Raw genomic sequence first — 27,990 nt, 5'->3', positions numbered from 1 at the left:
TAACAACACGCGACCTACCTAACTTAGTGTTTTAGCAATAGGAAGACGGGTTTGAAAATCATGTTTTGTATTACGTTCATTGAAACACCCTGTGTAACGAATAAGTATATCAACATTTTATCAATTAACTTGCACCACGGTTTCTAGATAATTGCTTTTTAATTAAATAATATGCCATGTAAAAATGCTACTGAAAATAGAAAAAGAAAATCTAAATCGTACCATAAGAGCTATAATACACATATTTTAATATAAATAAAACATGAAAACTTATCAAATCTTCTTTATTTTCTTCTGTCTATCTTTCTCTTTCCTTTTCCTTATGTAGACAAAAATAATGATCAATTCATTTTTAGCCTATACAAGATCTTTACATTAACCAACAATTACATTTATAGACATGAAATGCAATTGTGTACGCGCGTCGATAACATTGAGCTAGTATTCTGTCAAATCCAGGAGCCTAGGAACTGAAGGCAGCATTGTCGATGCCACTCTCGTTGAGCGTGTCCGTCGAGTCGGCGGGGGCTGCGGTTCTGACAGCTGGCTTCCAGGTAGGGGTGGGGGTGAACAGCTCCATCCCACGCTGGAAAATGAAAGGCAATTCTATTATTGCTCCAAAGGTAACATAACATTATAATTAGTAATAAATGTTGATAAAACCAAAGAGGATCGAGTATTATAGAGAGTTACTGTCAAAGTAAAATGTATAATCACAGTGCACAGACTGCCATCTCTCGACACAAGCTTAAAACTTTTGAACCTCAGTTTTGACAATTTGGCCCATATTGTTAGTTTGATATGTGTTAAAATGTCAAATATTAATGTTAGCACCATCTAGCCGAGCGTTCCCCAAAGATGTAACGCCATCTAGGCCACCGTACCTTTTTCTCTATGGCTTTGAGGTAAGTTTTTTTCTTGGACCTTATCCGTCTATACCAACGGAGTTACATATGTCTTTGATAAAACTTAAGGTGTACTTCCTACTCACGTAGTGAAATGACTTTAATTCAAATCAAGGTAAAATTGGTAACGTCTTTTTGTTGATAAAACGAAATTGATATGGAAAATAATGTCGCTTGCCTTTTGAATAACTAAAAACCGGCCAAGAGCGTGTCGGGCCACGCTCAGTGTAGGGTTCCGTAGTTTTTCGTATTTTTCTCAAAAACTACTGAACCTATCAAGTTCAAAACAATTTTCCTAGAAAGTCTTTATAAAGTTCTACTTTTGTGATTTTTTTCATATTTTTTAATCATATGGTTCAAAAGTTAGAGGGGGGGGGACGCATTTTTTTTTCCTTTAGAAGCGATTATTTCCGAAAATATTAATATTATCAAAAAACGATCTTAGTAAACCCTTATTCATTTTTAAATACCTATCCAACAATATATCACACGTTGGGGTTGGAATGTAAAAAAATATCAGCCCCCACTTTACATGTAGGGGGGGTACCCTAATAAAACATTTTTTTCCATTTTTTATTTTTGCACTTTGTTGGCGTGATTAATATACATATTGGTACAAAATTTCAGCTTTCTAGTGCTTACGGTTACTGAGATTATCCGCGGACGGACGGACGGACGGACGGACGGACGGACGGACGGACGGACGGACGGACAGACAGACATGGCGAAACTATAAGGGTTCCTAGTTGACTACGGAACCCTAAAAAAGGTACATTCAAGTTCGTTTTCATCTGAATATGTTTTTGTACTTATAATATTAGATCAATCTTCAGTTAACGTCTCCATGAATATAATTTGTTGGTGATGTAAACATAGTATTCACATGTCTTTAATTTCTATTCTACGTCTTTACATACTGGGTAAAACCAAGTGTCATTTAATTAATTCTTACCACAACATGATCCTAAGTAAGAAGAATAAACATTTCTAGAATATGATATGGAATGGTGCTGGCGCCAAATAATGCTCAGTGTTATGTTTAAGATTTCCCATTTTCAACATTTCATACTTTTGTTATGTGAAGCTTACATTTTTTTAATTCTCTTTATTTACATGAACATATTTACATAATTATATAAGAAACTAAGACTAAACTTAAAAGCTAGCTAATGTCTAAAATAGGCCCTTGAGGCATTGTACCAAGGATACTGGCGACATTTCCTCGCTGTATCGCAATGCTGATACGTTGTGCGAGGAAGTCGCCAGCTCTTCGGTCACCAGTTACCTCAACCAGACATTATGTGTCTACGTTCGTTAACAGCATAAACAAAATCACACCAATGCTGAAATTATGAAAAAAAATCGCATTTTCATACATTTCCACTGACGTGATAGATGTCGCGGTCAAATTTATTTTCGTGATTTTAGCATTGGTCCTATAGTAAAAGTTTTTAGAGAGTATGGCGAGTACTTACGAAATCACTCTGTATATTACAATACAATACTCTTTATTGCACACCTCACATGGTTTACAAGTAATGCACAAGAAACAAAACAAATTAAACAGAGGTCAACAACAGGCGGTCTTATCGCTTAAGAGCGATATAGAAAGGAGAAAAATGAAAATAACGATGGGGTATTTAGGCTATTCTATGATGTAAACTAGAACGAAGATCGGGTTATTCGCAGTCTAGAACGCTAAATGACTAGTGTCAATCATTGTAAATGGTTTAATACGCAAAATGACCACATTTTGCGTTCTAGACTGTTTGAGATCGACCGCCGCGCGAAGATCCACTTACATAGCCTTTGTAGAGAGCCCAGCCAACCCCGACCGGGAAGAACATGAGCGTGGAGCAGCCCACGAGCCAGCCGAGAAAGTCAGCGAAGAACGGGAACACATAGTTCTCGTACCGAGGCGGAGTCCAATCCGACAGGATGAACACTAAAATGCCCTGCAAGGATATTGTTAGTTATTAGCAGGGCCTGTAACTTTCATGCCGATGACATCAATTTAACTATAATTTAACTTTGATTCAAATAATTTTATTATAATAATTAATCACCTTTTCGTCAGTATCCCTAACTGACGAAAAGGTGGATTTGCTGTGTGAAGATGATATGAAACGAAAGCAAACTAAATTATATGATTACAGGCGACAGAGAGCGCTAAAAATCTAGCAAGGTAAAATCACTGAACACAAATTGCACATGATTTGTTGCTATAAATATACATTGTCGCTAATTAGTTGCCAAACAATCGATTTTTTTTTGGTCTTACCTATTTCGAGAAATCGTAAACAATGCTAGATTTACAATGACGTGGCAGGTATCATAGCCTGAAATTGTAAACGTAAATAATAAACCGAAATCGGTAAGAGTAAAAAAATCGACATTTGCCCCTAATTAGCAACAAATTATGATTTTTTTTTGTATTTGCTGATTTTGCCATGCTAGCTTTTAAGAGCTGATAGAGATGTATGGAAGAGGAAGACATGCTGCGCCGACCCCAAATGAGTGGGGCAAGTGAATGTTTATCAGGGATGTACCGACTAGTCAAGAAAGCCAATCATACAGCCAGATTTGCAGCAGGCTATTGGTAAATAAATTGACTGTTTATAATAAGTAATAATGAACATATTCCCACTCACTTAGGTGCTGTAAATAAATTAAATAATGTTTTTTTTTTATAATTTAATGTGCAAAGTCTATATTATGAATATCAAGAAATCTATTTTTATAATTAGGTAAAGTCCAACTACTTTTTATTGCACTCCTCAATAAAATACATGGCTGACAAAATATAATGTACCTCCTGTATAATGTAAGCAAACAATAAATATACGATTACCACCCGAAAATAGCAACAGAAAAAAGGTAAACAATAGGCGGTCTTATCGCTAAAAAGCGGTATCTTCCAGACAGTCTTAATATAGCGGGAATTGATAACATGATAATAATTTTATTATCTGTCTACAGTTTTATTTGAAGGTACAAGCAAAAGTTCAGTTACTACCTTAAATATTTCATCAGATGTAATTGTGATGAAATTGTGGTAATCTTTATCATGTTCATAGGTAATGATAAAATTTTACATATCGTTCATAATATCTTAATTATAAATCTAAATTACAATGGTAATTCATACTTATCAAAGTAAATCGTTCTTGAAGTTTGTCACTAAGCAAATATAACTGTAGTCAACTTAAAAATGGATTTATCTTTTTATCAGTGACATTATGCGATATCAGTGCTCATTATTGTTACACTAAAACTGGGCGTGCTTAATTTGTAGGTAAATATATTTAGAAGACCTAGCAGGGGAACTCCACGGTATATAATAACTTATCGGTTGTAAAAATATTTGCATTTAATAAAATTAATCTAATAAAATGTATAATTTGTATGTCTTCCCATACAACCATTTCGGTCGCAAAATCTTCAAATCAGTAACTAGGTAACTGTCAAATGTGACATAACGCGTGGTAACGTCGTGCAAACAATGCGACCGTATTGATACAATAACAAAATGTAGTCGCCGTGTGCACTTGTTACGGTAACAAAATGTGTACGAATCTGTGGCTGTCAATGTCACTGTCAGAACGATTTTTAATGACACTTTATTAGTCGACGTATGCACACATAACGGTAACAACATGTGGACGAATTTGTAGCTGTCATTGTCACTGTCAGAACGGTTTCTGACAGTGACATTGACAGAATTTGTACACACATGTGTAGGTCTGATTACCGAACTGCTCCTAAACCACTGTAACCGCAAATGACAATCTGAAATACGAAGGTTTCTCAAACTGTCTTGTGAAGTTGTGAACTGGTTGCTTTGAATCATTTAAATATGAGCGAATTAAATAATAATAAACAACGACGACCATTTAAGCACTCTTCGACATTTTATAGAAATGTGGGAAAGTTAAGAAAAGTGCAGAATGATTATACAAATAGATAAGCACTTTATAGTTACTTAATGTATTAAATATATAATTTTTAATTCTTATTGATAAAAATATGATGTGTAGTGTTGCTTTACACAATAAAAGTAGGTATCAAATGAAATAGAGTATTTACTGTGATATTAATATAATTTCTGTTGCGCAATGAGTTTTTTTCAGTACAGATGTTGCTTTTTTTTAACGCAGTAGTGCGAGCAAATCAAGCAATGATTCATTTCTTGTCTGGTCGAAACTCTTAGCTTAGATTTAGGTACTGAAAATCGTCGTACGATACTCGTGCGAAAAGGACATTCACAACTCGTGTCGATTTAAAACACTCCCTTCGTTCGTGTATTAATTTATCGCTACTCGTATCGATTTTCCTCTTTTCCGCACTCGTATCTACAAGTATTTTGTTTGGGTTACAAAAAAAACACATTATTTACTCTACTACGTTTTATTTATGTCTCTTTAACATTACAAATTTGTGGACACTTATCTCTACAAAAATCTTGACAAAAGAAGTACAGATCGCTGAAATTAATGTTGATAGTAATATTAATGACGACTACTTCAACAAGTGTCAATTGTGAAATGCCGCAAAATACTAGTTGCTCTATAGAAGACCATAATAATATGATCCCCGATCCTTTACAACCCAGCAGCTCGGTACGCACGTTACAATTTTTTTTTAATCTTCTTTAGTGAGGACAACTGAGTACGACGGCATATTTAATTGTTTATAAAGTTTGAGGATACCTGGAAAAAATGAATACAAGAAGCCATTTTGTAAATCCAATAAATATTCACTGCTTTCGGTCACGCGTGTACACTGCGACCATTTTGCGACCGTTTGTTGACCGTTTGGTGACCGTTTGGCGACTGTTTTTTACATGGAATATTACCCAGTGTTAATCCATATTTTAACAACTTTATTGGTTTTCTAGGCATTATTTTTATTATTTCAGTATAGTATATGCACCGGAGCTGCACTAAAACTTCACAAAACTACGCAAACACCGAGTAGTCAATAATATTATTACTGGTTAAACTGAGGTAAATTGATGGCGCGTTGATAAATTTAGACTTATTTTATGAAATCACTCGAGCAATTTAATTGGCCATGGTAATTAGCCCACATTATATTACAAATGCAAACAATATTTATCCTTAACAAATTCTTACGCCATTACATTTTAATGTCAAATGATTTTATTTCTCTTTTACTTTGACGTCTCTGACAGTCGCCATTTGAAAAGAATGAAATGAACGAATGATTTTGGGAAAGTAGTCGCCAAACGGTAACAATGTGTGCACGCGTAGTGCACACTTCTGTCACTTCTGTGACCATTTGTGCCTGTTACCAATCGTCCCCATTTGGGTCGCCTCGACTAAACGTCGACCGTACTGCGACTAAGCATTGACACCCGAAGACCTGTGTGTACACAAAATAGGACGATTTGCGTAGGAACGGCGACCGATTATGGTTATATGGGTTTCCCATCACGGAACAATGGTATTCCGGACCTTTGGGAGGCGTACGCGGGGCCGAAGCCAACGCGTAGAGGCCCTTTTGACACTTTAATGAAATGTAAGGGGTACACCGAGCGGATGTTGCCCTTTCCCGTATCATGGGACACACGCAAAGGCAGCACCCGCCAGGGTGTAATGACTATTTGAGAGTTAATGGAATCTAAAAATGTATAATTATTATTAATATTTTTAATTTCACTCTCTCCGCCTTTTCGACGGTTGCAATGGCTGTAGACACAGACGCAGTAAGTATCTTGTCTACGAGATAACTAGATAAGATTTCCCGTCCGTCTCTTAAGACGATACAGGAGGGGTCAATTCTCCATACAAACGCTCTCGTCTATTTCCTCCCTGGTTTTTAAAGATAGAGCAATGTATTTTTCAACACAGATTATTATTATATATATCTGTGTCGGACCGTTTTGATTTTTTTGATATTTTTATTTTTAATGATGGCTAGAGCCAATCAAAATTTTCCAAAAACGGCCTTTTTCATTATGGCGTAAAAAGGTGTGATAGTAACAATTAGCCAAAAAATTAAACAGTCTGACAGAGATTATTTTATTTTTATTCAGATTATCAAATTTCGTTCCGATTGATTGAATTTTGAAGGAGGAAACAGTCGAGAGCGGAACCTCGATTTCAAAGATTTTTTCGCAATATCTTTTAACTGAGTTGTTCTTAATGGACATTTTTTTTTCGATAAATCCAGTTAATAACTCTAGTATATTTAACTAAAATTCCCAAATTGAAAGGGGGGCTCTTTTCCATTTTAGCATTTTCGCTCCTGTAGCGTTTTAAGGAGCCAACTGAAAGTCAGATCTGTCAGTTTTTTATCGCTGTTACTTTTTAGTTCTATTGATAGGACCTGGTTAAACTTTAAATAAAACCAAAATACCCTATAAAACGAATGCGTTTTGTTATATTCCATTATTTGTACTCAAGTAATATAAAAATAGAAATCAGAATAGTTATTCTCCTTTTATCACCATATATCTACATACCTATTTGCCTTCAATCACACACCAAGATTGATAAATATTTTATGACCTTTTGTACCTATTGTTTCCCGTTACGTTTATATATAAGTAATTGATTTGGTTCAATAACTCTGATATATTACGATTCCTGTATGTCGTATGACGACGGATTTTGACGAAAGACCAATGCTTCGCTTTAAGGATAGTGCTGTCATTTCAGATCGATCCTACCCCCCTAAGATAAGGAGGCTGGAGGCCGCGAGTACTGGAGAAAGACCCTGAGGGCCCTGAGTAAGGGAGTTGTTGTGGCTTATCGCTGTACACGGGTTTTGGATTATCATACAGACACGTGCATGTCAGAAGTGAACCGGCTGAACCTTTATCACACTAGGCGGAACTGACCCAACCCACGAGTTTGATAAACTTTATCGCATCGCTGCGTCCCTGTCGCACTTACAAATAGTGCGAAAAGGACGACCTGACGTTATATAGTTTATCAGACGACCATTCTTGCCTGCCAGATTATCTAAGTTTATAAACGCCGGACATGATTCTCCTATCAGATAATTATGCAGTCGCAACTGGACTTTTTGATTTGCTAAGCGCTACACAATCTTATGGACACGAAAACTCACGAACATGTCATGCTATTTCTTAGAACAAATTAATTTATTCTCATAGAAAATAATTTAATTTGTATTTTTAGTCGACACACTACTAGGTATTTTAACTATAAACTGAAATAAATGTCATATACAAAGAAAAAGTGACCAAGGCTTCCAAGTGTTCAAAGCTGGATTCGAACCAGCGTCCTCCGTTATCGCGACGGATGCCTAAAACGACGGATGCTTTGAACACTTGGAGGCCTTGGTCACTTTTTCTTTGTATATGACACTTATTTCAGTTTATTTCATGCTATTTCAGTCAGTCTCATATAACGTTGACGGAACTAGCACGAAAAATACAAACTTTTCGAGAAAATACGATAAAAAAACTGTAATGCACTACATCTGTTGGTACATCATCATAAAAGCTAAAGACTAACGATGATTTATGATGTGTGTACTTACGAAGCTTCCGATTGGACAAATGATAGTCCAGACTGCTTTCCAGAAGTACCGTTGTAATTTGTTCATCTTCATACCCATCGTTCCTAGATCATCCATCGCTCGGTTGATCCCGTAACTCCACGAGACAGACATGCACTGAAAATTTCGAAACATGTTAACAATTGTAAAAAATAAGGCTTTTCATCACAGAAGAGACTGACTTAACCTCATACCTATAGTTATTACCACTCATATCATAATCGCATGAGTAGGCGATACGAAGTCGAGTAATACTATGTCACTTAATTATACGAGTTTGAGTCTCACAACCCTCTTTATATTTCAGGTGAAACGTGGTATTACATGTCTAGAAGAACCTTTTTGTTTAGATATGAAACACATTTTTTCAGTACAGATGGTGTTTTTTTCACGCACTAGTGCGAGAAGTGGTTCATTTTATGCCAGGTCGAAACTTCGGAGGCTCATATGTACTGAAAAACGTCGTACGACACACTTCCTTTTTTACGCACTTGACAAGAATAAATATCCTTTTTATTAAAAGCCACAAGGAAGCGCTTGTGGCTTAGCGATAGGAGCGTGCGACTTTCAATTCGGAGGTTGCGGGTTCAAACCCTGGCTCGTACCAATGAGGTTTTTAGCATTTATTTACGAAATATCACTAGATAGTGAAGGAAAACATCGTGAGGAAGCCGGACTAACCCTAATAGGCCTAGTTTACCCTCTGGGTTGAAAGGTCAAAATATAGCAGTCGCATTCGTAAAAACTAGTATAACTCTGTGATCAAACTTAACAAATCTTGTTTTCACGTTCCGATAAACTCAAATCAGTGTAGCCAATATTCAGTTGTTGTATTTTTATTACCTCTTTTTTTAATACAACTGAATTGTATAAGCATTTTGCATTGGTTTTATTTAAATTAAACCAAGAATTTTGCATATTATTCATTATAACACAAGCTTTGAATATCTGTTAAATTATGAATGCCATTACGTTTTAACGGATTTCCAGTCAAATTATTTATAGGTATTTACATACATAATAATAGTAACATATTATATTCCATAAAATCATGTAACTCCTACACAATTTTAGGGTGAGCAAAAGCACACCAACTTTACTAGTAAAAGCTCTCTTAATTACCTACATATTCAAAAACGGATAAGAAAGTAGCATTTTATCCATAAGACTGTAAAGTGATTTCATACAAATTTTAACTTGATGCCTTAAGCTGCCTGCTAAAATTGACCTTTAAATAATAATTTTGAATCCTAAATGATTTCTATCATTTTATCAGTATAAATATAACACCCAGTCGTGGACCTATCGTATAAGTATAAAATACAGCACAGTGTGTACCTGTGCCATTCCTATAAGTAAGATGGCCCAAGAAGCGGTGTTCCAATCGAGCAGGGTAAGCATGTAGACGCCTCCGCTGAAGCACATGGGCAACCCCATGAGGAAACACATGAAACAAGTGAATGCTGTCACCTGAAACAATAATAATAGTAGGTATATTACGGCGAAAATAATATTATTATAATAAATAGAAAATTTGTAATTTTTAAATTTTTGACGACCGGTCTGGCGCAGTCGGTAGTGACCCTGCCTGCTACGCCGCGGTCCCGGGTTCGAATCCCGGTAAGGGCATTTATTTTTGTGATGAGCACAGATATTTGTTCCTGAGTCATGGATGTTTTCTATTTCATTTCATTTCATTTATTTCTCACATATAAGCTAACAGTGTTTCACCAAAACGCTTACACGGTATACAATAAAAGACTAAGAGCTAAACAATTATAAATAACATGCAGGAGATATACAATTATACATTTAAAAAAATATCAAAATAAAAAATGTCAATAAAATTATCAAGAATCACTAAGTATTAAATAATATCAGGTACCAAATTTATACGTTATAAGTCAGGACAAAAATAACAATACAAGTACAACTACGCAGAATCAAGTACCGGCATGACAGCTTTTAAAAAAACACCTAACCGGTCAGCAAATATGTCGGCATCCTGGACCTGCATTAATACCTCATTTATTAGCGAGACGGCCCGGGCGGACGGCGCATTCGCAGCACGCACAGTACGCGTGACAGAGGCTGCCAGTAGGCGTCTACGCCTTCGAGCAGGACGTGCACCACCCGAAACCGAATCTTCCCCCAATGGGCAAAAACTGGGCAGAGGAACAGCCAGCCCTACGCGGCCCAACACACTGGGATTGTCGACCCTACCCCAGAACAGAGAATGGTAATGCGCTATGAGGAGCTTTTTACGCCTGAGTTCTAGAGAGTCAAGGCCAACCATCCCTAGGACGAATTGGGAAGGGTACAGAAAGGGATAGTATCCATAAACCTTTTTATAGGCAAACCTTGCAAATTTGCGCTGCACCCTTTCGAGCATAAGTGTATACTTCGCCTCGTGTGGGTCCCATACCATAGCTCCATACTCCAACCGACTCCGGACATAAGCATAGTACAGCGCCAACGATGGCCTGAGACCTGAAAATTGGGCAGATATTCTTAGGATAAATCCTAAAGTTTTGCACGCAGTTTTACAAGTCACCGTTATTTGCTCACGGAAATCAAGTTGAGTATCCATTATGAGCCCGAGATCCCGTATCTTACAAACTCTTTGCAGCTTACAGCCATGTAGGTGATAGGGATTAATGATAGGGTGTTTTGCCCTAGAGAAAGTGATCACTTTACATTTGGAGATGTTAAAGTGGAGGTGATTTTCTTCACTCCATGCCACAACTGCATCAATATCACTTTGCAATTGTTGACAGTCAGAATCACCTTTAATATCTAAAAATAATTTCAGATCGTCCGCAAACAATAAGCATTTGGCAGCACTAACGACCTTCGGCAAATCGTTGATCATAATTAAAAATTGTGTTGGGCCGAGAGTGCTACCTTGGCTTACTCCAGAATGCGTAAAATACGGCCTAGAGCAATAGCCTGCCAGCCTCACGAATTGACTCCGATTACTCAAGTAGTTTGCAAAGAAGCGCAACAATTTGGGAGAAAATCCTGCCATGGCAAACTTTTCAAGAAGGATGTCATTATCTACGACATCAAAAGCCTTCTTAAAATCAAAATATGTATATAGTTTCTATGTATATAAGTATTTATATATTATATATATCGTTGCCGAGTACCCACAACACAAGCCTTCTTGAGCTTACCGTGGGCCTCAGTCAATCTGTGTAAGAATGTCCTATAATATTTATTTATTTATTATTTATTTAAATATTCGCACGATTCGTACAATGTTTACACTAAAATTTTTGACATAGGTAAGTACCTAGATAATTAATGTGCTGATGGGATTATTTAATTATGGAAAACTTTGCTCAGATTAGGCTAGCTCAGAATAGGCACACTACTTTCACGTTTAGGAGGGGTCTACCGCAAACCTTGTTAGACATGTTGCCCCTTTGTTGCACTTGTAAATTCGCACGTAACTGTGACAGGGAAGCGACACGCCAAACGTGGTTCCAGGCCCCGTAGCCGAATGGCACTTCTACGATGCGAAACGAAAACGAAACGCCGCGAAAGGCTGGCTAGCTGGGTCGCGCCAATACGCACGAGCGATAGAGATAGATATCTATGAACGTTTCGAGAGCGTTTGTGCATTCGGCTACGCATGCAGGAACCTAGGCCCTCTGTATATATCCTTGACTTAGGCCTTGATGTATCAATGTCAGAGAAAACGTTTCTAAAAAACTGTTTGCGGCGTGGTACGTATAAGTTAATCTTTGGATTACTGCTTGTTTACTGTATGTTAAAGTGCTGCACTCTGGCGGCAGAACATTGCCGTAATTTTCCCTATTATCGCACTAGTGTGGTGAAGTTCATCATGAAGTTATTATAATAGTTTGTTACGATCCAAGTAGAAAAGAAAAAATTTGAAAAAAGTGGAGATAAATAATAATATATTGAACAAGGGAATTATTATATCAGTGAGATTATAATATGTAGGTTTATAATATAATACATAGTTGAGGAGTGTCTTTTCAAAAGGGCTTATTTCCACTTTGAACTTTTTTTGGGAAATCGAGAAAAACATAATTCCACGGTATTGATTTTGAAATTAATATTTAATTTGCAAAATTGTAATATTGTAAGTTGACGTTAATGCTATGATTACATCAAACGTAACATGTGTACCTAAATAAATATTTAATTACCATATGTTTTTGAGAATTAAGCACTTTTGATGCGAACTTTTGGGAATTAAGCCCTTTTGTTGTGGCCTCGTAGCGTAGACGTTATTATTTTAAAATAGTTTTATTTAATTTTTGGATTTTGTATTAAGTTAGTTGATATCAATGTTGTTGTACTACATACATTGGTTTATCCACATAAATAATCATTACACATTTTTCAAAATGTGTTCTAAACTTTGATGTTACTCTTTTTCTTAAAGATCAGCCGGCCTACCATGCTTCCAATTTTATCACTTATCCACGTGGATAAGACATCTGTCACTCTCACACTGACATACTTGCTAAAGCGTGACAGACGTCTTATCCACGTGGATAAGTGATAAAATTAGAAGCATGATACGCCGGCAGGGCGAGACTTTTCGAGCTTTAATCTCAAAACAACACGTAATTTTCTATACTAAAAAAAACTGCATTCATAGTTTAAAAAAAACCGGCCAAGAGCGTGTCGGGCCACGCTCAGTGTAGGGTTCCGTAGTTTTCCGTATTTTTCTCAAAAACTACTGAACCTATCAAGTTCAAAACAATTTTCCTAGAAAGTATTTATAAAGTTCTACTTTTGTGATTTTTTTCATATTTTTTAAACATATGGTTCAAAAGTTAGAGGGGGGGGACGCACTTTTTTAGGGTTCCGTAGCCAAAATGGCAAAAACGGAACCCTTATAGTTTCGTCATGTCCGTCTGTCCGTCTGTCCGTCTGTCCGTCTGTCCGTCTGTCACAGCCGATTTACTCGGAAACTATAAGTACTACAGTGATGAAATTTGATGGGAATATGTGTTGTATGAACCGCTACAAAATTATGACACTAAATAGTAAAAAAAAGAATTGGGGGTGGGACCCCCCATACATGTAACTGAGGGATGAAAATTTTTTTTCGATGTACATACCCGTGTGGGGTATCAATGGAAAGGTCTTTTAAAATGATATAAAGTTTTCTAAAAAACATTTTTCTTAAAGTGAACGGTTTTTGAGATATCAGCTCTCAAAGTCGTAAAAAGTATGTCCCCCCCCTCTATTTTTATAACTACGGGGTATAAAATTCTAAAAAAAATAGAGGTGATGCATGCTAATTAACTCTTTCAACGATTTTTGGTTTGATCAAAGTATCTCTTATAGTTTTTGAGATAGGTTGATTTAACTGTAATTTTGGTTTGCTGCTACGGAACCCTTTGTGCGCGAGCCCGACTCGCACTTGGCCGGTTTTTTTTCCTTTCGGAGCGATTATTTCCGAAAATATTATTATTATCAAAAAACAATCTTAGCAAACCCTTATTCATTTTTCAATACCTATCCAACAATATATCACACGTTGGGGTTGGAATGAAAAAAAATATCAGCCCCCAGTTTACATGTAGGGGGGGTACCCTAATAAAACATTTTTTTCCATTTTTTATTTTTGCACTTTGTTGGCGTGATTGATATACATATTGGTACCAAATTTCAGCTTTCTAGTGCTAACGGTTACTGAGATTATCCGCGGACGGACGGACGGACGGACGGACGGACGGACGGACGGACGGACAGACAGACATGGCGAAACTATAAGGGTTCCTAGTTGACTACGGAACCCTAAAAAGAAAAAATGGAAATTAATAAGCCCTTTTGAAAAGACACTCCTCAGTTAAAGCATAGAAGGTCGTTGTACCCTCCAGTAGTTTTTCCTCAAAGATGGCCACTGGTCAACTATGGCTGTGTTGATGGCCTCGATGCCAGCGAACTGGCTTCCAAGACCCAGGATGAACAGCATCAGGAAGAACAGGATCGACCAGAGCTGGGACACCGGCATCTGAAGTAAGGCTTCGGGGTAAGCAATGAAAGCCAGACCAGGGCCGTCTGATGCAACGTCTGAAAATAAATTTATAGTTAAAAATTCATCATGCCAAAAAATGTGTGAAAATGAATATTTTTACACTGAAAAATATTGTAAGGCTAATTATCTACAACCTTCAAATTAAAAGGGAACAGGCGTCTTCTGGGCGAGCTCACTCCATCGTAGGCCACGTACCTTTGCCTAGTCTGTGTAAGCCCATTAAGAGGATACGGTAGCGAAAATGCTAAAATGGAAAGGAGCCCCCCTTTCAACTTGGGAATTTTAGTTAAATATACAAGTGTTATTAACTAGATTTATCGAAAAAAAAATTGTCTATTAAGAATAACTCAGTCAAAAGATATTTGAAAAAAATCTTTAAAATCGAGGTTCCGCTCTCGATTCTTTCCTCCTTCAAAACTTAATCAATCGGAACGAAATTTGAGAATCTGAATAACAATGAAATAATCTATGTCGGACCGTTTAGCTTTTTTGGTTAATTGTTACCAATCTTGAGTATCACACCTTTTTTTGCGCCACAATGAAAAAGGCCGTTTTTGGAAATTTTTGATTGGCTCTTAGTCTTTAAAAAGCAGAATATCAAAAAAAATTAAAACGGTCCGACACAGATAAAAATAATAACAATCTGTGTTGAAAAAATCATTGCTCTATCTTCAAAAACCAGGGAGAAAATAGTCGAGAGCGCTTTTATGGAGAATTGACCCCTACCGTATCATCTTAATAATAAGTAAAACGTTAGAAATAATTGTAGCTAAAAGTACAGAACGGAACTATGGAAACGGATTACCTATACGCGATATAATCAGTTTCCGTAGTTTTCTATCGCGTAACCGAAGATATTATTATGATTAAGGATCAAGTTATTTGAATCAAAATAGAGAACAGGAGGGGTATAAATCGACGAGTTTAAAATAGTTTTTAAACTAAATCATACAACCTATTTACTGTTAGTAGCTTGAACATGATTGAGTCACGACAACACATGTCGTGATGTAATGATCGCTTCACTATCACTATCGCTATCACTACACCTTGTAAAACAAAGTCTGTGTGTCTGTTTGTTTGTATATTTGCGATAAACTCAATAACTACTGAACAGATTAAATTATTAAGCGGTTTTTATCTGTGAATAGAGTGGTTTTAGAGGAAAGTAAAGATATACAATCGTAAATTGGATAATATATATCATAATGTATAAGTCGATAAAATGGTGGATAAGGGCTTTGATTGGAAAAGCTGGCGAAGTTATTTGTGATATAGCAACACTATGTATTATGGTGAAGTTGTCTATCTTTCATAGGTCTACAAAAATGTATATAATGGCATATACGAGACCTTGTCTATCTTTAAAGGAAAATGGACTATAAGTTTTTTTTATTCTTTACTCCACGATCCAAGTCTGGGAATACGAGCCCATCGATGGCGGCCGATATGAAGTGTTAATAACAGTTGAGAGCGTTGTCAATATGTTACATTATTGGGTGATAACTCGTGATGGCATTTATATATTGAAAATGCAATAATACGCCTTATCGCGTCAAGGGAGAGATTATATTCTACTCGTAAACAGACTAGGTAATATCTACTGTTTGTTATATTTGGCGAAAATACGGATTATACGGTTAACGTACTTGTAACTAACGCAATTCGAATGCAGGCCTCTTTTCGAAAATTTAATGTTTAATATAATGAACTATGAAATGATTATACAATTTATTTATGTGATATAATATTATTACTATTCGTCGCTTGTGTTATAATTTCATTAAATCTAAAACATATACCTAATAGATACATTTTTTTTTAAGAGGTTGTGTTTATAGCAATTTTTTCAATGATGAGGAAGAATCCCACTGGCCTGGGAGAGCCTAGTGGCGCTATCTGACGCTCACGGACGGGTGTGGAACACTACTTTAGACCTCTGTTGCCCCGCTAGCGTTGCCCTTGCGGGGGCCAAATCGAAAAGCCGCTTCCCTCCATTTTAAATCAAAAGGGTACTTATAGCCGGTTGTCAATAACGCGCTTTTTTCATACCTTTAACATGAAACCGATCTTATCGACAACCGTCAATATGGTTACTTTTGATTGAAAACGTAAATATATGCTGTCATATTTCATATTCGAAGCTTTACTTTACTTACCATCAACGGTGACCCCCATGGACAGTGCTTGGAAGCCGAGAACCGAGAAGACGGCAAAACTGGCGTAAATCGATGTGAGGAAGTTGGCCATGCTGACGAACAGGGCGTCAAAGTGGCAGTTATTGTGGAATTTGTTGTAAGACGCCAGCGTAACTAGAGAGCCGCAGCCGAGCCCAAATGAGTAGAAAATCTGAGATAGAAAATAATGAAAATGAAAGTTTTTACATGAATCAATTTTTATAGAAAGATAGAAACTGCCTTTTTTAAAAATTAGATACATATCTAAGTTAGATATTTAGATCTAAGTCTGTAGATTCTATACAAGCAATTATTCTTTTTTTCAGATTAAGCTAGTGTTCAACATGCGTATTGAGGATGATGTAAGTTTTTAGACATTGTGCCTCCTTAACCCTAAAAAGTGAGACATACTTAAAATTAAAAACGTACTTAAAATTGCAAACGGGACTTATATACCTAACTATGTTTTTAAAACTAACCCCCGCCGTTTGAATGACGGTATTGTCCCTGTCTTGACTGGCTACTTATTTGAAGGTTTTGCGCACTAAGGATGTTACCTTTTCGACACACAACACTCACGATATATTTGGTTTTTCAACCTGTGACATGTGTTTCTTTTTACTTTTAATGACGACTAGGTTTCAGTTCAGTTTTTAAAATTAAATGGCTTCAGTCCATTGGGACTATTTCGCCAGTGTCAAGGTGATATGAGCTAATATTAGTAATTTTTGTACAGTAAGTACGACATTGTACGGTGACTTAGCACTTGTAAATTGATAGCTAGATTTTACAAGAGCACGTGGACTACCGGCCGTTTACGACAAAAAAGAGGCTAAACGCGTTTCGTGAACAATTCTTCATCAGCTTCTCACTACACCATTAGTTTACTGCATAATAAGCTATCAATATTACACTTTAAACAACATTAATGAGTAAAAGAAAAATAAATTATTCACGACACGAAACCGCTAAGATGGCGTCCCAACCGGAAGTCGACTAGGTTTCAAGTTGATGAAAAATTAAAACCTTTGTCTCAATAGCCATTTTTATTTATACTTAGCTGTTTTCATCTTAAAAGCTATTTAAATACCTGTGACGCAGCATCTCCCCAAACTTTGGCATCCAAAAGCGTTTCCCACTTCGGCGTTATGAAAAACAAGATGCCATCTACAGCTCCTTCTAAGGTTACACCTCTGACAAAAAGTGCTGTTAGCATCACATAGGGGAAGAGTGCCGTAAAGTACACAACTTTTCCCGCCGACTGTACGCCCTGTAAAAAGGTCAGTTTAAAATTCGTTGTTTTACCTAAACATACAAAATTGCATAAAATATTAGTATATTGAGTTTGGTAATCAACTGCTTCTAAGATACCGCAGCGAAACGATACCGATCTGTCTGTGTCAAAAATAACATTTCTCAATTTGTAATTGTATTAATTGAAATCGAGGTAATTTTCAGCGCTGACAATAGTAAAACGATGATATTATTTAGAAATGAGGAGGCCCGCTGAGGTTGTGACAGATGTCGCCACTGCAAGCGCTGTAGACACGGAGTAATAAACGTCGCAGAAAAGTATTATGATTTGACATTGACAGCAAATGTTAAGTTTCCCTCCTCATAAAATGATTAGTGGACATGCCAGCCTAGAAAAGGCGAAAATCGCAATCGCTTCGATAACGAAACACTTCGTGTCTATCTCTTTCCTTTTAAGTGCGACAGCGACAGCTGCATTTCGATCGTTCCGTAGCGATTGCCACTTTGTCTAGGCACCCTGTACTTACTTTGATGACGACAAGGAAAGACACGAACCAGGACAACGCGAGGCAGCCGACAAGATGCCACTGTATTGTGCCCCAATTTTCCCAGGTCGCGCCGTTTATGCCCAGTACGCGTTCGCTAGAAACAACAACATCAAGTTCACTCTAAAGAGAATAGATAGTTTATGATAGGAAAAACCCACGAAATCAGGGCAGAACCAGTCGTGCACGTTCGAAATAGAGGATTTATTAAAGTTTTTGTAGTTGTAGTCAAAATTGTATTAACTGCGATATGACGACAAGGTTAAAATGTTCAGAACCTTTTTGACAAATTGTCCCATATCGATCACTTGATTAGTGTGTTAAAATTTTTGAATATTAACATTAGTGCCACCTAAATCGGCATTAACCAAAGGTTAATGCTTACATCTCTATTATGCTCGTCACCTGAACCTTCACTTGCTGCCGTTTCATATCGTCTCTCACACAGTTCATTCACCTTTTATTCAAACTATAAACGAAGTAATCCACAGATAAACTTCCTAATACGGTGCGTAAGTGGCAATCTTATCAATAAAGGAATGTAGGCATAGGCTGATTGTTAAGATAGTTAAAATAAGACCATTAATAAGATGCATGATATGGTGACAACAATGACTCAGTCGTTACTAATGTGAACGGCGTGAGATAACAATTCAATTTAGATGAAATTGATCCTATTGAGTGGACTTTTGCGACCGTACCGTAAACATTTAACAATGTGATTTTCAGCACAGGGGAATCCGTATAGTTATAACAATATCATTCAACAAGGAATTAAAGTAAGAGTTTTTTTTTGTTCGTCGTCGTCGAGTTCGCAAACATCTTTACAAACCAACATTTGATTCCAAATAATATAAGTTCAAAGTACAGAAAAACCTAGGGTTTACTGATAAAATCTACGTTAAACTTATATTGACCGGGATATAGACCGTGATTACCTTTTTTTTTTGTTTCGTGATTACCTTTTTTTTTATTTCGATTTTTTTTTATTTCGCGCGCTCTTTACGCAACTTTGACATCCACCCGCCTTCGTCAGTTTTCCGTGATCATGATGCATGCAACTGCGTCGAAATATCGGGAGCTCGACAAAAGTCAAAAAAGTAATCACGGTCTATATCCCGGTCAATATAAGTCTAATGAAAATAACCGTGAATCATCCAAAACTCTTAAAATCTACGTTCTACCGGTGTTGATCGGTAAAAGCCATGTTGAATAAATCATTGTTAACTTCGGGCTTTTATCCACATTGATTTTGTAAACCTAGGTTTTACCAAGGTGGCTGGGAAATTTTGGTCCTAGAAATAAATTTTGAATGGCATGCGGGTCAAATTGCCAATACTGGGAAATCGTCTAAATGTTTAATTTCTGTAACGTGTTGAAATATGGCAGTCAACTTGTGACCAAAAATTTTACTTTGTTAATTATTCGCTTTAAAGTGGATTCTCTTTGACTAAGCAACTTATTTAAACAAATATTTTCAAACTCACTTGTAATACTCTTCTGCAGCCAAAACCCTTGTAACATTCGAGTACCAAGGTATGATCTCAGTTCCGTTTAGACACGAAGAGCCATCGTACGGCTCGTATCCAGTTCGCACGCATATATCACCAATGGAAATACAATCGCGTTCAAAGTAGGTGAGATCTGTCGCTAATCCCGTGTTATTGCCTTGAATTTTGCATGCCTTATCATATGCTCCACTGTAGCATGCTAAAATAAAGCATAGATGAGTAAACAAAATTATCTCTACATGGATGCGACAAAAAGAGTACATTTTATTTGAGTTAGTAAACTTACCTAAGGAATTGTATGCATTATCGCACGATCCCCAATCCAACCTTCCAACGATTGACACGATGGTATAAAACAAAGTCCATGATACGATAATCATGTAGTAGATTGATACAATAGAAATTACTACTAAGGTGCAGTGACCTAGTCCACTATAGAAGGGAGAAATAGCAGCGAATGCTTGAATCGGTCCAATGCCTGAGTATTGTCCAACGTAAAGCTCCAGGAAGAAGATTGGAAGACCAATGAAAATCAGCATGATGAAAAAAGGAATGAGAAATGCACCTAGAAGAAAATAATAGATATGAGCAGGTTATTTAATAAATAAATAGGCCAGGCAAGTAATATTAAAATAAATCATTTCCAGGAATTATTCAATTCCTACCCAGCTGGGAATCGTACCTTCATTTGGTTTTAAATTAGTGTACCTAAACCGGGTTTGGACCATCAAGAGTTATAAAAAAATATTAAAAACACCTTTTTCCTTGGAGAAATGATTCGCGTATAAGTGAATTTTAGCGTAGTTGTACGTAGGTATGTAAAGGTCAGACGATCGAAAGCCGATAATTGCAAATAGTAAACATTTCACTTTACTTTTTGAAGCAACTCGGACTACATCATGCATTTAGAACAATATGAAGGTATTAAGACGATTTGCAGCTTGCTGGGAATCTCTGGATAAAACCAATTGACAATAATTACTCACCTCCTCCATTTCTATAACATAAAAACGGGAATCTCCAGACGTTTCCGAGGCCGACAGCGTATCCGAGACACGCGAGTATGAACTCCAACGGCCGGTCCCATGACGCTCGCGGCTCTGTCGAAGATTCAGAAGAACTGTCACTTGGCAATGGCTTGCCGTTTGCCAGCTGGGGCTGTAAACAAAAAAAATCTTCTCAGTTATGCGCCTAAATACATAAACTGAAGACAATGTAGTAATAAGTACATTTTTTAATCCTCCTTGCGTTATCCCGGCATTTTTCCACGGCTCATGGGAGCCTGGGGTCCGCTTTGACAATAATAATATTCTTTTAATTGAAAAGAAAGTTGAGAACTGTATTTATGTAATTATGGCTGCCAAACTATCTACTAATTCAAAAGCCAAATTTGGAGTTTGGTGGCTAACGTATGTATTTTAAATAGACTGGTGTATTTCATCCTAGCGGTGACAGATTGAGCATCGTTTTGTCGTGAGTATATGAACTACGTACTACATTTTTTTTTCATGTCACCTATTTCAGCCACAAGTGGAACCTAGTATTCTACCTACAAGAACAATAACTTATTCTAAACACGGAGATAAACATACGTACCTTATCGTGTTAGAATATTAAAATAAAAAAAATATTGTAGCCAAAGTTACGTAGAATGCTGAGTGTTTTGATCATAATACTTTGCATTATTCCATCTTGCGAGGACCTTAAAGTACTTTTTGAAGTAGATGGTTTCAAACAAGGGTTTAATCGTTCTCATTTAAATGTAAATTTCGAGTCAAACCAGAGTTGGATGGAGTAGGTAAGTTTTCGTTCGATTCGCATTCTCGCTATTCAAATAATATTATGCGCAAGTTGGTCTGCTGAGTAAGAAGGAACTAGGAGCCAGCTACCACATACTTTATGTTTATTATTCAAGATTTAGGAAGTTGTGGAGGCGGTATTTTGTTTAATATTTAACTGGGTATTGAATTACGGTGTGGCGTTCGGCAATAGTTTATATTAATTGACGCATGGGCAGACACAAACTAATGTTTTATGTTGTAGTTGCCGTTAATTTTATCGAAAGAGCAAACCGAACATCTGACATTAAACTTCACACAGCTGGCTAAGACCACGTAATAGCATTTTAATGTTTATAACCTGAACTCTGAGATAAATTCTTGTAACGCGATAACTTAAGTATGCGAGTTCGAATTTCAACTAAATTGGGTAAGCGTATTTTTAAGGTCGTTAAATTTACATTAAATATATTACGAGGGTTATGAAGCTATTTATAAGAGTCTAGAATACCAAAACATATTTCTTCGGAGCCCTGCTATTACAATGGCCAACTCATGTGCAGGAAAGTAAGCATGGTCATAGGTAGACTGTTTTTTGGTGTCAATTATGATGGGTAGGCGGAAAACAAGCAGCATACATATTATGTATACAGTGCGTAAACGTAATAAGGGCGATAAATGAAACCAGGTATATAATTCAATATTGTTATCATTAATTAAGAGGTGTTTTTGAGTTACTCTTAAGTTTCAGCCCATAATTAATTTTTGAAAAAATTCCCAGCAGCAATGTACTGTAAACGTGGTTGCGATGACAATCAATGACAACTGTCAACGAGCGTTTAACGCGAGTGTGTTTGCATTACGTTGCGGGCGGAATTAATTTGTATGGATAAAAAAATATTTCAATTTTAAGTAAAAGTTATCTAATTTCATTTTTTATGTCCTATACTCACCACCGTTAAGAGGTTCGCCCGTATTAGGTTTACACCCTGTATACAAAATAGTTTTCATCATTCTTGCAAAAGTAAAAAGTATGTAAAAAGCGGAATCGTAACATTTCAATTTCATTTTTTTGACGGGTTATAGCTACCGAACGCATAAAAACCAGATAGAAAAGTATATTTACATTTAAAAACTTAAAAGAATAATTTGGTCAAACACAACTTACAGACATATTTTAAATAGGTACATCAATTTAAACATGACAAGACGTGCTAATCTTAAATCACTTCAACAGATATAATTTTAACAATATAACGCTGACAGACCTCCACGCGATCCTTACTCCTGTACTTTGAATCTTCTTAGGCGGTGGCAGCGAGTTCCGTTGAATAAAACTTTGTCTGATTTCAGTGAACGTGTGCATCGTGCACCTGTGCAGACCTTTGACTCCAAATTTCTGAACATATAACTTACGGCACAGCTTAGTGCCGGCATTATGCCGCCATTTTGTTCTGTAAATTAATTATGGCTGCCAAACTATCTACTAATTCAAAAGCCAGATTTGGAGTTTGGTGGCTAACGTTTGTATTTTAAATAGACAGGTGTATTTAGGTGTATTTGTTGCGTTTAATGTTTATTGTCACTCTCTGGGCGTGTATCGGTCACTCTCTTGGAGCCGTTTAAATAAAATACCTAATATTTTTTCTTTATTGTAACATTTCTTTCTTCAAGTTTTGACTAACCCGTCGTCTGTTTCTGTCAAAAAATTGTCATAAAAAAACTTTGACATAATTTTTTAAAGTCCAACGCCATAATAAAATTATGTTAGGATCCTTATCAAACACAGTTTCAGTTACTCAGTTTTACCTAAAGTAGGTAACGAAGTATTTTTAAACATACAATTTACTATCAAGACACTACCACAATAATAATTTTCACTGTGTAACATTTTCATTAAAACCTCTTTTTGAAAAAAAAAACTAATGAAAATGCTATGTTGGCAAGTACAGGCTTCTAGGTAAAAACGATTAATTTGTACTGAATATGAAAGTACTGTGTAATTTAATCATTCCCGATAACGTAACGCGAAACTGATTTTTTATTGCAGTGTTAATACGAACATATCATGTCTGATTGGCCAAAGATATTCATTAAATGAATATCGAACGATTGTCAGTAACTGATAAGACTAATCAGTAATCAACATTCTTACCCTTTAACTTCGGTATCGGCTTATCCATGAATTATGAAAATCTTTGTTAGCAATGAAAGTTAAATAATAGTTTAACGGTCGGTACCGTATTTCATTATAAAATTGAAGTAGTTGCCAGGAGTAATTAGTTAACTAAACAATAGTTTGATAAGATTTGTGTTTACTGAGATAAATTGAGATCCCTGTCGGCAAACTTTACAATGCGTCTTAATCTAATCTGTGTAACGTAAAGTTAGTATAATTTGTATACCTATTTATTTTTGAAAATATTTAATTTTTTTTCATTTATATTTAATATTTTGTTAGGTTCTAAATCTTTCAAATTACTTTTTGTGTTATTCTTTAGTTCTCTTACATTTATTTAATATACTGTACGAAATTTTAAAGTGTTTTTTGTGAAAATACCAATAAGCGATAAGTAATTAAGTATACCAAGTGATTTCTCTTAATGAGACTAACGATGTATCCAATTTAATTAAAACAAGAGAGAAAATCATTTTAAATAAATAAATAAATATTATAAGGACATTCTTACACAGATTGACTGAGTCCCACGGTAAGCTCAAAATGGCTTGTGTTGCAGGTACTCAGACAACGATATATATAATATACAAATACTTATATACATAGAAAACATCCATGACTCAGGAGAAAATATCTGTGTTCATCGCACAAATAAATGCCCTTACCGGGATTCGAACCCGGGACCGCGGCGTAGCAGGCAGGGTCAGTACGCGCTAGGCCAGACCGGTCGCCTAAAGTTTTTCTAAAGCATATGCTGCACTAGAGGATGTATTTTCCAAGTATCTTTTTTTTATTTTTATAAACTGGCCAGTGATTGTCCTTAGTCGCACCTGATGGAAAGTGACGACAACGCCGAAGATGTAGCTCTCTGGTTTCAGTAATAGCCTATTCACTCTTGACTTGAATACACCCAGATTGTATTCAGCCGGGATTACAGATAAGTATTTCAGTTAGTAAGTAATATTTGCTAATTATTTATTTATTTGTGTCTCACTGCTGTGTAAAGGCGAACTTTTTCAATAGCAATGTTTTGCCAATCTTTTCGAAATACGTCAAGATCGTGCCGCAATTTGCAAAAAAAAATACTAAACTTTCCAGGGTGCGTAGCCGAATGGCACAAACGCTCACGAAACGCTCACGAAACGAAGCGCTAGTAGATATCTATCCCTATCGCTCTTGCATATTGGCGCGACAGAGCCGGACTACGTTTCGTTTTCGTTTGGCGTCGGAGAAATGCCATTCGGCTACGTGGCCTGCTGTCAGTAATTTATAGGTACGTTGATTATTTATTATACCTGCTATTCAATCAAAATGAGATGCTAATGCTTGATTCTAGCATCACAGACTTTTAAATCTTTTAGGTTAATTTTAATGAAACGAAAAACACATGGGCGTGTATAATTATAATTATTAAAGTAAAAAATGATTACATAAATTTACGTGACAGCTACTCCAGCTAGTTTATAAGCTAATGAAATTTCTGTATTGCCAATGTCACAGAAAACGATTTAATAAATGAACAAATACAGAAAACTTAATTAATTAAATGATCTAAATACTAAATTAAATTTAAGTAGGTATAGGGACCACAATATTGTAACAAATTCAAATCTTGCGCCGTTATGATTAACTATCAGGACAAATCTGACCCTGAAAACTCGGAAATTAAATATTTAATTTCTGACGTGACCATAAAATGCCCCATTGAGAGTATATGCAAATGTGATATCATATTTTAACAAAACATAATAGATACGAGTATATACGGACAGCGTTCGATAAAATACTGTTAGTATTTCAATAATAGTAGTAAGAAAAGCTACTTATATAATTCATTTAGTATAATGCTATTTTTTTAAATTAATAAGTTTATTTCTGTATACATTATTATTATTTAATATATAGGTAAATGTATGTAAACAAACACGGCATGTGAGTATGCAAATTCGTTACTTAAAGAAAAAACTTTTTAGACTAAATTTAAAATTAACACGTTACTACACGTAAATAGCTAGCGAAATGCCAAATATTAAATTATCAATTTTATTGCAATGTCCTCATTTAAACAAAAATTAAAATTAACTTGCCTCGTTCATAGTGTAATCTCGACCAACCATTTCAAGAAGCAGACCTCGGAATCGTCGTAGGCGATGTTGCAGCGCTTTGGGGAAAACATAAGAACTCTTATACCGCCACGTAATCTTCTCATTCGTACACACACAACACTGACTGAAGTAATCGTATAAACCTTACCTTATCGCGCGAATTCGAGATAGCAGATGATAATTTTTATCGGTAATTGGTAAATTACACTTCATATCTGACGAACCTGTTGACTAGATATCGACTGTAATTAATTTTGAAAGATAATTAACCCCGGGAAATTAAGCTCAATATACATACGCATACGCGGAAGTGATTCCTATAGTTTTTTTTAAATCGGTGCAATTATATCTTGAGATTTCCAGATTAACGTCCGCCAGGGTCGGAGATGTACTAGGGGTATATAGAGTAGTGGAGGATAGTTTTTTTCAGATTGTCATCGGCAGCTGATACCTAGAATATTAAATGCTTATCTTATCGTACATATTTCGAATTCGCTTACCATCAGACGACCTGTCTGCTCGTTTGCCTCCTATCCCATAAAAAAAAATTGAGTTTAACTCTTCGAGGTTAATTAATTATCTCTCAATAATAATTACAATTACATATGATTCAAAATCATCTTTTGATAGTCAATTCTGCTAATCAGCTTAAGGACATCAAGTTAAAATTTGTATGAAATTACTTTGCCCTCGTGGATATAATGCAACTTTAAACAAAAATCAAATGTTTGTCGAAACGACACAAAAATAAGTCTATATATGTATTCCGATGATTGTCCTTGTCATCACGCGCTGCCGTGTAAATTATGCAATGAATGGTATTTCATTACCCTGGTGCCGTAGCCGAATGGCATTTCTGCGACGCAAAACGAAAACGAAACGCCGCGAAAGGTAGTCTGGCTCTGTTGCGTCAATACGCAAGAGCGATAGAGATAGATATCTACGAGCATTTCGTTTCGTGAGCGTTTGCACCATTTGGATACGTACCCTGATCTGGAACTTAGCGATACTCCAAGGTCCATCAAGTCCAAGGATAACAGCAACGCACTCAAACGACGATACTAATTATAGCATTTTCTAGTTTGTACACAGCAGTCCTTTTCTACAAATTTTGAAAACTTTACTTTAGTATTGATGAAGTGTCTGATCGTCGCGGAAGAATTTTGCACTTATTTTTAAAAGGTCTATTATTTATTTGCAGTGTCTAATTTCACTTTATTTTATTCCATCACATTAGTCATTAACTTATTCGCCATATATTATGTTTGTAAAATTGCATAAAAAGTTTGTCACAGGGCACAGGCTGGTGTTTAAATAGTATTTTATACAATCGTGATATAATACTAAGCTTTTCAGTCGAGTACCATGTTTAGGCCACGAAGCTTGCTGAGTGGCCTAATATTACAGTACGAGAGTGAAAAGTTTAATTATATCACTATTGTATACAATACTTTTTCTATGAGTCATCATCTTCATCATCAATGAACGAAAAATATCATCATTCAAGTTAAAATTAATGTTAATGGCGTCGTTCACCGTTGTATCAACATCGAATTACTTGGCAACCAATTGTTTGTAATAACCGTCTGTGATTGGTCGATAACGCGATAGATAAAAAAAATGTGTTTCAGATGCAGAAAAATTTGCCAGGTAACGCAAATGAGTATAGAACTTGTATGAAGTTCTATTTTTGATTTTTTTTTCAGTTAACTAAAGTGAAGTGTAATGAAATATTATAGTTGACTAAGTGTCAAAGACTATCCAACACTGAAAAGTAAGCACTTATAGTTTAGTCTGTGGTGTCCTAATTGACAGATTAAAGTCGACGAGTAGAAATGTTTTATAAATAAACAAGGTCACACACATTGACACCTTAAGAGCGTTATAACATTTCGGCGTCGGGCGAAATTAGGTATTTTACCCGCCGCGCGAGCCCAATATGCCGACCCTTTCTAGC

General features: G+C 36.1%; 1 protein-coding gene across 1 annotated transcript; it reads right to left on the bottom strand.

Moving 5' to 3' along the window:
- Positions 1-268: 268 nt before the first annotated feature.
- LOC125224790 (sodium- and chloride-dependent glycine transporter 1-like) lies at positions 269-26,141 on the bottom strand. Its single transcript, XM_048128245.1, has 12 exons — positions 26,016-26,141; positions 20,958-21,129; positions 20,258-20,536; positions 19,948-20,170; positions 18,443-18,557; positions 17,752-17,931; positions 16,644-16,833; positions 14,320-14,519; positions 9,795-9,926; positions 8,439-8,573; positions 2,708-2,860; positions 269-586 (listed from the first exon to the last, which is right to left on the bottom strand). The coding sequence occupies exons 1-12, from the start codon at positions 26,043-26,045 to the stop codon at positions 464-466; spliced, it is 1,932 nt and encodes a 643-aa protein (XP_047984202.1). The 5' UTR covers positions 26,046-26,141; the 3' UTR covers positions 269-463.
- Positions 26,142-27,990: the final 1,849 nt, after the last annotated feature.

Source organism: Leguminivora glycinivorella, chromosome 3 (assembly GCF_023078275.1).
Source record: "Leguminivora glycinivorella isolate SPB_JAAS2020 chromosome 3, LegGlyc_1.1, whole genome shotgun sequence".
In the NCBI taxonomy this organism is placed as follows: Eukaryota; Metazoa; Arthropoda; class Insecta; order Lepidoptera; family Tortricidae; genus Leguminivora; species Leguminivora glycinivorella.
The sequence above is the reverse complement of the archived record's forward strand: the minus strand, read 5'-3'. Positions and strand labels throughout refer to the sequence as shown.

Coding starts and splice junctions, on each gene's coding strand:
- LOC125224790 (XM_048128245.1), bottom strand. CDS start 26,045: ATGGTTGGTCGAGATTACACTATGAACGAG. Junction 16,834..17,751: donor GGGGAGATGCTGCGTCACAG/GTATTTAAATAG, acceptor TTTCTATCTCAG/ATTTTCTACTCATTTGGGCT. Junction 14,520..16,643: donor CATGGGGGTCACCGTTGATG/GTAAGTAAAGTA, acceptor ATTTATTTTCAG/ACGTTGCATCAGACGGCCCT.